The 9,489-nt window shown below is 40.6% G+C and overlaps 1 protein-coding gene across 1 annotated transcript; it reads right to left on the reverse strand.

Moving 5' to 3' along the window:
• Nucleotides 1-2,596: 2,596 nt before the first annotated feature.
• Nucleotides 2,597-8,794, reverse strand: CSTF1 (cleavage stimulation factor subunit 1). Its single transcript, XM_010177058.2, has 5 exons — nucleotides 8,604-8,794; nucleotides 6,896-7,173; nucleotides 5,887-6,084; nucleotides 4,953-5,343; nucleotides 2,597-3,351 (listed from the first exon to the last, which is right to left on the reverse strand). The coding sequence occupies exons 1-5, from the start codon at nucleotides 8,770-8,772 to the stop codon at nucleotides 3,092-3,094; spliced, it is 1,296 nt and encodes a 431-aa protein (XP_010175360.1). The 5' UTR covers nucleotides 8,773-8,794; the 3' UTR covers nucleotides 2,597-3,091.
• Nucleotides 8,795-9,489: the final 695 nt, after the last annotated feature.

Consider the following 9,489-nt stretch of genomic DNA (forward strand, 5'->3'; position numbering starts at 1 on the left):
CTACTTCTCCTTTATTGCGCTTCAGTTGTCCCTGGGATTCAGCCTCACAGGGCGGCTCTGCTGGAAAGACAGCCTCTGTGTGCAGGAAATGAGAAATACTGATCCCAGAGCAGTACTCCTCTTAAGCAGAAAGTCTGAAACCTGTTTCAATGGGTGGCAAACCAGCCTAATTCCTGAAGCAGCCTTTTAGGAAAGACTTTCCATGGAGCTGCGTGCCAGTTACTGACTGCCAAGGCAGTGCGCCAAGGAATGCTGAAAGCTGAAAGATACAAACCTGTAATAATGATTTGTCTCCAAAGTTGCTTTGCTTTCACATCAGCTCGTTGGCCTAATGCATTAGCTGTGGCACCACCTCGCCACGTTTCCATGATAGCTTCTTCCGAGGACAGGCAAGAGTAGGTTACATGCCAGATGGACACAACAGACCTTTAGACAAGTGATGGGGACTTTCTTGAAGAGGTGATCAATCCTGAGTATGGCTGTACTTCTTTGAGCAGGGCAGCTCACTGGGATGGAGCTACCAAGTACAACCCACAAAACTCATGGACGACAAGCAGCTACTAGAATTTTAATTGATCAAATACAGCTTCTAGGTGTGAAGCTTCTCTGACTGTAGCAGTAATCATGATCATATGAAGAATGTTTACTTAGATACTTTGAGAACTGACCAGTACAAGGATTTATTCCCCTTCCATCAAATGCAGATCTAATAGGATGACTACACGTGTGCACAAACTTGTTCTTCAAAATGCAGCTACGGCTCTTCTTTACGGTACTTCCACACGTGCTTGTTCTGAACACTGTATAGCAGCCTTGTCCCCTCTCATTCTTCTCCCCAATCAACCACCTTCAACTACCAGAATACCACTGTAGTTGTAGTACTAAACTATTTCACTCTGGGGTTGTGTTATCTACCTAATTAGGATGATTTAAGTTTCTTCCAGCCCTCACTTCTTAAACAGGAAAACCCCAAACTTCTGGCCTCAAGCAAGGTGATACACAACATGAAAAGAAAGAAAGGAAGGTGCCAACATCAGGATGTTTTTGTGTTAACGGAATAAAACTATTTCTACACTGCAAGTTAAAAGACCACAGAATTAAGGAAGCTTGAAGTGAAAACTAGCATGCTGCTAGCTTATCAACCACAGCAGTGGTTTAATACATAAAACGCCAGAACAGTGTTTTAAAAATAGACTGCTCCAAACACCAGCAGCAAACACATTAGTCATGGCTTCTTCAACAGAATTGAAACATGTGCACTCAAAAAAAATTAAAAAAAATAATAAAATAAATTGCCACTGCTGTCAGTTTAGCAGGCTAGCTCTCATAGCAGAGGGCTGCTGCTGCTGAGCGAGCACAGGATGCATTAATAACTGTGTCAGGACTTCCCTTTTCCCCCTCACCATGCTCTGGTTGTCCTTGTTTCTCCACCAAAACAGTCACCAGAACTGCTACCTCATGTCTCTCATGTTTCTAACATTTTAGAAACTTGAAGGGAGGCAGAGGAGGAGCTAAGAGAATCGCTAAGTCTAAGAACTGTTTTGCAGAGCAGTAGCTTTTTAAGAGAAAATTAAATTTTGTCCTATACCTCTTAAAAAAACCATCCCCCATTCTACACTGTAAATTTACAGTTGTATTTGATTCAGATGTAACACAACAAATGAATTAATCAAGCGTTAACAGAGCCTTCCAATATTCAATTAATTTCTCCTTTGTTATATAGAAAACTAACACATTTCCTTCTTTATATATTAAATAACTTTTTAACAGGTAACCTTTATTTAAATACAGACAAAACCTGTACCCTCATCAGCCCTTAACAAGACACTTCATCGGTCATAATGGGAAGTTAATCCAGCAGTAAGAACAATCTTCCATTAAAAAATCCTCACGAAAGCCAACTTTTGACTAAAAGAAGCCTCCCAAATGCGAAGCCGAAGAGCACTGCACAAGGATGCTTGATGAACACATTTAAAACTTTGCACAGGCAACTACCTGTAAAAATAAGTAATGAATTTTCAAACTTACAAAAGATTTAAGCACAGAGTTTCTTAATGATCTGTAATTCTGTTGGATAGGATGAGGTCTGGGAAACTTGGGACTATGAGAGGTTAACAGGGAGAAGAAACAGTGAGTCTGGGTTTTTGGATAATTAAAAAAAATGAATGTAATTCAAGTGCTGTGTAACAGACATAGAATGAAAATTTCTCAATAAAATGAAGCAAAGTGACATTTCTGAGGTACATATACAAAAATTAATATGCACAACAGTTTTTTTCTTTGAGAGGATACGAAAGGTCTCTGGCAAAGTTATTCTCATTTTCACATGCTGCAGCACTGTTGCATTTTACAGTTGCAATGTGGATAGTCCTTGAAATACCATGAATTTACTTTGAGGTCCCACTTGATAAGATAAATTCAAAAGAAGACGAAATTTGAAGTCTGAGTTTTAATACCAGAACTAGAACACCATTTCTTGATTCATCTAAACAATTTAAAATCCTGTTTCAAATTCTTATGGCACAAGACTGGCTCAGAATTGAATATCCACTTGGCCAATTAAAAAAAAAAAAATCCACCAAAAAACCCCAGACTAAAAGATACAAAACGGAGCTTTACAAAAAATGAATCAGAACTGAAGGCAGCTTAAGGCTTCATTAAAATATTTGCCAGGTTCTGCTGTTACTTGTGTAATCCATTCTTCAAACAGACTCCAGCGGGATTGCACAGACACAATGCAGAGCGAAACTGGCTCACACTGCCCAGTTTGAGCAAGATACAGTCACATTATCTTTTGCAGGATTTAGAAAGACAGGAAAACAAGTTTAATCCTTCCTGCAAGGATCATTTTATTCTTCCCCCCAACTCCTTGAGCACAATTAGTGACGACTTACAGAAATTAATGCCACACACACTAATAAAAAAATTAGCGTGGGGCAAAACTTACGTCTCAGTATTTTGATATTTTTCTGCCACATGTGACAGAATTAAACAGACACAGCACAGCTTTCATCTAGGCATCTGCTGGCAGTACAATCAACACAAGATGATATCATGAATCTGGATAATCACTGTTTTATAAAGTTGTCCCTTAGTCTGTTGTTGACCTTCTGTACCAAAATCTAGCCCTGTAGTCATCACTGCAGGTCATGAAGCCGGGATTGGTAGGAGAATGGACAATACAACGGACAATGCTGTTGTGCCCAAGAGAAAGAAGATTTCTCCGTTCAGCAGTTCTTGAATCCCAGCAGCAGAGACTTATGGTCCTTTCATCTGGAAGCAGCACATAATCTTCTGTGTGGTTGAAGACAGCTTGTGTCCTGTGTACTTGCCGTCCACTCAAACCAGCTCCTAAAGATATGCAGCAAAATATTAACCCAAATAGGATCAGTTTTAGGAAGTTTCCAAAGACCTAAGAATAAACCTCTGCTAAATATCAATTTCTGCAGTCTACAAAGGAGTCTTCTTTTCTCAGTTAGTCTACCACTTCCACATACAACAGGTAACTCAATATTCTCTTGTAGCTATATACGTGGTATATTCTACAATTTCTTAGAGGGCAGAAAGATTAACTACTCCACTCGGCATGAGTGCAATCACTTAATTTTAAGAGCACTTTTGCCTTATATTTTTTGTATGAGGCTTACAGCTGTAACTCAGGGGAAAGACCACAGATAGCAGAATACACAGATTCTCATTACTAATGACAACTTTTGGTTTTAATGTATATATCATATGGCACATTGTCCAACCTACCTTGGCCATGCCTTCCCTTCATACCCTTCAAATGGTGTCCCTGCTGATGGCAGGGGTATTGGAACTAGATGATCTTTAAGGTCCCTTCCAATCCAAACCATTCTATGATTCTATGATTCAAATGAAATGTCTGTTTCATATATAGGCATTTACTCTGCAATGCACACACCTGCGTCCTACTTGGTATTTTGCAAAAGTTTATTAAGAAGGTGCTGCACCCTACTGGTCGGGAGCACACAGACCCAGTGTACAAAAAAGGACCACACACATCCCAAAAGCTGATACACAAGATCTTCAACATCCTTTCTTCTTTTAGGCTACGACTCCTGATACTTAACCACATTACTGCTTGACCCAAAAGCTTCCCTGTCACACAGCTGCTATCATATGCCAAGCTTCTACATCCTTCACCAGTTCTTAAGTCCTGCTGAGATCAAAGCATGGTACTGTCAGCTGTTTCAAGTCTGACTACCTTGCATACACTGCATCCTTGGGGAAAAAAGAAAGAAGAAAAAAGGAAGAAAAAAAAAGAAACAAACCAGCTGTAACTATTTTTCAGAATATTGCCATGGCTTACTAGAGCCACCTTTTGCACAAGAGTCTAAAAGTTAAAACAAATGTCCCAAAGCAGGTTCAATTCCCCCTGTCTCGGCAGGTACTCTGCAGGAAAGGGGCCTCTTCGAGCCAGAAATGGATTAGGTGTTAGTTCTGACCCTTCCCGTTTAAACTCTGCCCCTAGTCTAGCAATAAATAGAAAAAGTCAAAATCAAAATGATCACCAACAAGAAAAGTGATTATGCTGTTTTGTTTTAATAATCACTGTTTCTAAAACACACTAAAGAAAACTAGAGAACAAAACCCTCTGCACAAAAGTCCTAGTCCTTAAGGCAGTGTTCCTTTTTACTTTTCCCTAATTTCGTGGTAACTTCCCTCCAAAGCAATGAAGTAATCATGTCAGAAAAGCCTCCAAAATCTACTCAGACTCAATACATTTACACTGACTGGCATACAAGAATCACAGCTTCTCTTCTGGAATTAGTCTATATTAAGCATTTTCAAAAATTTCAGGCAGTTTATCCTCAAAGCAGCAGTCTCCCATGGCCTTCAAGAATTACTATTCTTCTGACAACACTGCCACCCCTGCCATGGGTCAGTACCTGAAAAAGAAGGTACCTGGAAGGTCACCTGCCACCTACCTGTGTATTTGACCAGTGTCCGACCAGTGGATATCTCCCATAGTTTAGCTACAGAGTCTTTTCCACTTGACAAGATATACTTTGAATTTTTGGAAAAAATAGCAGAACAGACTTCAGCTCCATCGTGTGCCTTCTCAAAAGTAGTGATACAGCGATTTGAAACACCATCCCACAGTTTGATGCATCCATCCTTGCTTCCTGTGACGTACATGTTCGCGCTTGCGTTGTAATTTACTGAACATATAGCATCAGTGTGCTGATCTTGAGGATTGCAAGACACAAAACACTGGAAAGTATTGATATCATACAGTCGTAAAGTAGGGTGCTGGGTACCAACGAGTATGAAATCTCCAGAAGGGTGGAAAGAAATTGAGCGCAACATCTCTGCTTCCTGTTTGATCAAAAAGACATTATTGGTGTGAGAAAGAAAAAAATCTGAAATGGAAGTTTCAATTCTGGTGGCATTGAAGTGCTAAAAAACTAGTTAGCAGCACAATGTGTTCTGGTTTTACAAAACAGAAAAGGTTTCTTACAGGACTAAAATGACATGCTACCTTTAAATGTATCATAGTTTTTGTCCTAGAGCAGCCTGCAGTGCCAGCTCATATCGGGGATGTCGCACAGAGGTGACAGGAGGCTGTCAGCCACTCACACACCCCAAAGCCCACCACCACATAATGCCAAACTCTCCTCCAAAACAAAGATAATGTAATTGATTTCAAAGTTACCCATGCTAGATTCAGTCTAGATTAAGAAAAAGCAGACAAGGACTAGATTTAAAGACTACAGGTATCCATTATGCACAAACTCTTACTGCAATTACCACAATGTCTGCAAATTTTGTAGCTGCATCCTCCTCCACACACAATTCAGCTCACTGATACCTCCAGTACTTATACATTCAAGCTTTGGTTGCTCTGAACTCGTATCTAACCTGTATATATTTGAAGGCTCTTTTGGCAGAAGGTTTTGAATAATCAAACAATTTAAGTGTGTAGTCCCTTGAACCAGATGCTAGGATCTGTTCGGTTGGGTGAAAAGCTAAACACGTAACTTCATCCACATGATCATACAGAGTCCGAATAACGGGGTGATTCTCCATGTTTTGCTGCGCTGTCTCATTCATCATGACCTACAAAGAACATTCAACAAGTTAGAGTGTTAGAAAGCAGAACTGTTTTGACAGGACAAGTAGATTTTGTGCTTGCCAGAGCAGCCAAACACCAGGTACCTTTCCAACACGTGACCAGGCACACAGTCACTATCTTAATTATTTGAAGGCCCATTATATACTGTTATCAGACAAGATCCCTGTATCTTTACGAAGGACTTGCTAAAGGACAAACTAGTTTCAGTAGCAGAGAACTGGTGCAAGAAAACATATCACTTTCATAAACAGTCCAAATCAAAACACTGTATTGCTGTAAGAATTTAGGGAAGCTAAACCAACTGAGAAAACCACAACTTTTACCTCACGCAGGACACTGCTGAGAATCTGGTGTGTGCTCTGTGCAAAAAAAAACCCCAAAATAACCCACTTTTAAATTGCTACCTGATAACTGTATGGGAGAAAAAGTAAAGCAAATAAATATGTAATCTGTGAAACAGTTCTGAAACACACAGCCACTGGAGACTGTAGAGGCCAAAAGTGTAAGTGGGTTCAAAAATGAATGTGTTCATACATATAGCAATTATCAACAGCTATTAGAAGCAATTTCTGGCTCAATTCTCTAGATTGCTGCCAGAAGTTCCACAGGTATACTTGCCCTATTTCTTCTTCCTTTTCTTCAAGGGTACTTTATGAGCCGCTGTTGGGAGTAGGAAATACGGCGAGACCGTTACTTAGTCCAACCCAATGAGCCAGCCACAAGGCACAGACATGGCATGAAACAGACAGCACCTCAAGAATTCACAAAGTGGCTACAATTCAATTCATGTTTTACCTCGATAGGCATCGCACTTTTGGCCAACATTCTCTCTGTATCAAGAATTTTTATTGAGGCATCAGCAGATCCTGTGGCTATTAACTGTCCATCTCTGCTGTACGTAGCTACACGACAAGGTCCTTTATGAGATGTGACATAACAAGTTTCATATTCAGAAGCCTCAGGAGACATGGTCTGTACATCTGCATCAAATTCCAAGTCAATTCCTGTGCCTGGAGCTACCGTATCTGACCGTCCAATTGCATATTGAACAGCACTGTCATCGTTCTCCATTCCTGAAAAGAGAGAAGTTGTTGCACTTAAACCAGGTTAATCTTCTCCTCAGACAGACAGGCTGTGGCCAGATCTATGCTACAGACTTCTGTAACAGCTACACATCAGGTTTTAAGAGAGGTAGCCCCTACTGAACAAAGCTAAGCTAGCAGAGCAGATTTAATTACACAGAAGTACTTCTCGTGAGAAATGAGAGGTACTTTGGCTACACTAGAGCTGGATGCAGCTCTCAAAATTAACTTGTGGAAATACAACCAGCAAACATTGTAGGATGGCAAGTACTGATAAATGCACTGACAGTCAGTTACTGAAACCATCAACAGGCCTCTAGTCAGCTTTGCACAGAGGCAGCAACAAGCCCAACACTATTACATGAGATTTAGATTAAAAAACTGAAGCATTTACCAATTCTTTTCCTTTCTGTTCTATTGCACTGAAGGAAAAAAACCAACCTACTCCACAAATAACTATCCCAGCATTGCAAATGAAAATTTTGACTCCTCTTCACACCCACTGTACAGGGTTTTTTTGTTTGTTTTTTATTTCCAGGATGCATCTACAGAACAAAGACAGTTCAGCACTGGAAGTGGTGGCAGGGGACACACAAGAATTATCAGCTATGTGCCCAACTGTGATCATCAACTGATCAAATGCAATGGAAAAGTTTTTATTGCTTTCATCTACAAATTGCAAGTCTAGCATTCTTATTTCAAACAGACACAAGGCTTCTCATATTTATAGCCTTGGAACTCAACTAGTTCAGGCAGCAGAACCAGTTCAGTTACAATACAGAGAAGACATGATGTTATGGCTAGTCAGCTTGTTTCAGCAGCAGCTCAGTTATTTTGACTACACAGAGATGTACTTTCAAAGAGAAAGCTACATGGAGAGAGAAGAGGTGATACCTTTGCTGGGACCCTAGACTGTGAAGCTTATTTTCTTGAGACTGATATATAAGGGGAAGAGACTGCCAGTGGAAGGGCCTGCTCCCTTTCCAACACTGTCAGGAAGAATCATATAGGAAATATTTTGGAAGTTGGCAGAGAACTGTGTGGGTCAACTTTCTATTAGGTCTGTGGACTCAGTGATCCTGTTTACTGGGGCATATTTTTAGAAGGTTGCCAGTCACCCAGGACCCTGAGCAGGTATTCTTAGGCGTTACAGAAGTTCAAACAAACAGATTTTTGACAACACTCAGTGATCAGTTTTGCTTTTAATGCATACTAAAGGATGAAACACAGAGCTAGAATGCCCTTCAAAAACTGCCATGGAGACAAAGGCTGTATCTAAACACACACAGTGTTATGCTATTACTATACATAATCTTTGCATAAAAAATGTCTTTTCAGTAACACTAACCTCTTAATTCACAAAGACTTAAACTAAGGATTTAGAAACTGGACTTCTATGTTAGCTTTTCATTCCAGCTTACCCAATTTAATTAGGTGCAGCAGTTGTTCAGATGGTGCACAGACCGACTGCGGCTTTATCTCATTTATCAAGCCATTAGCAATATTTATGTATCCATCATATAGCAGCTGACTAATTATTAGTTTATAAAGTTGCTGACGGTCTTTCAAACTGACTTTTGTTCTATACATTGTGAGCAAGGAATGCCTTGGAGGGGCCTGAAATAAAGAGAGAAGAAAAATCACATACAAGAGTTTCGTGAAACAACCATAATCTTTAAATAAAGCATATTCTATTGAATTTCAGTGCAGACACCAAATACTACTGTATTTTAGGTAAGAATCAGAGACAGAGGAATGAAAGACTGAAGGAGGGGAGGTTTAGATGAGATATTAGGAAGAAGTTCTTCACTGTGAGGGTGGTGAGACACTGGAACAGGTTGCCCAAGGAATGTGTAGATGCCCCCGCCCTGGAAGTGTTTAAGGCCAGGCTGGATGAGGCTTTGAGCAACCTGGTCTAGTGGAAGGTGTCCCTGCTGATGGCAGGGGGGTTGGAACTGGATGATCTTTAAGGTCCCTTCCAACCCAAACCATTCTGTGATTCTATGAAAGACGAAAAAAAGGAAAAAAAAAAAAAAAAAGGAAAAGCCTGTTGCACTTGTTTGCTGTGGAAATGAAAATCTCGCCAATAACCAGAACACGAAGTGCATTAAGGAGCAGCAGAGAAGACAGATCATGCGGCATTAGTTAGCACAACGATTCTGCCCGTATCTCTGGCTCAGCCTCGCCAGCACCGGCGGACCTGGGCACCGGGGAGGCGAATCACACCAACGTGCCGGGAAATCAGGCGGCTGCCGCCCTCACTCAGCCCCGACCGCTCCCTGCCTCTCATCCCGGGATACCCGCATC

This window comes from Antrostomus carolinensis, unplaced genomic scaffold, assembly GCF_000700745.2.
Source record: "Antrostomus carolinensis isolate BGI_N321 unplaced genomic scaffold, ASM70074v2 scaffold34851, whole genome shotgun sequence".
In the NCBI taxonomy this organism is placed as follows: domain Eukaryota; kingdom Metazoa; phylum Chordata; class Aves; order Caprimulgiformes; family Caprimulgidae; genus Antrostomus; species Antrostomus carolinensis.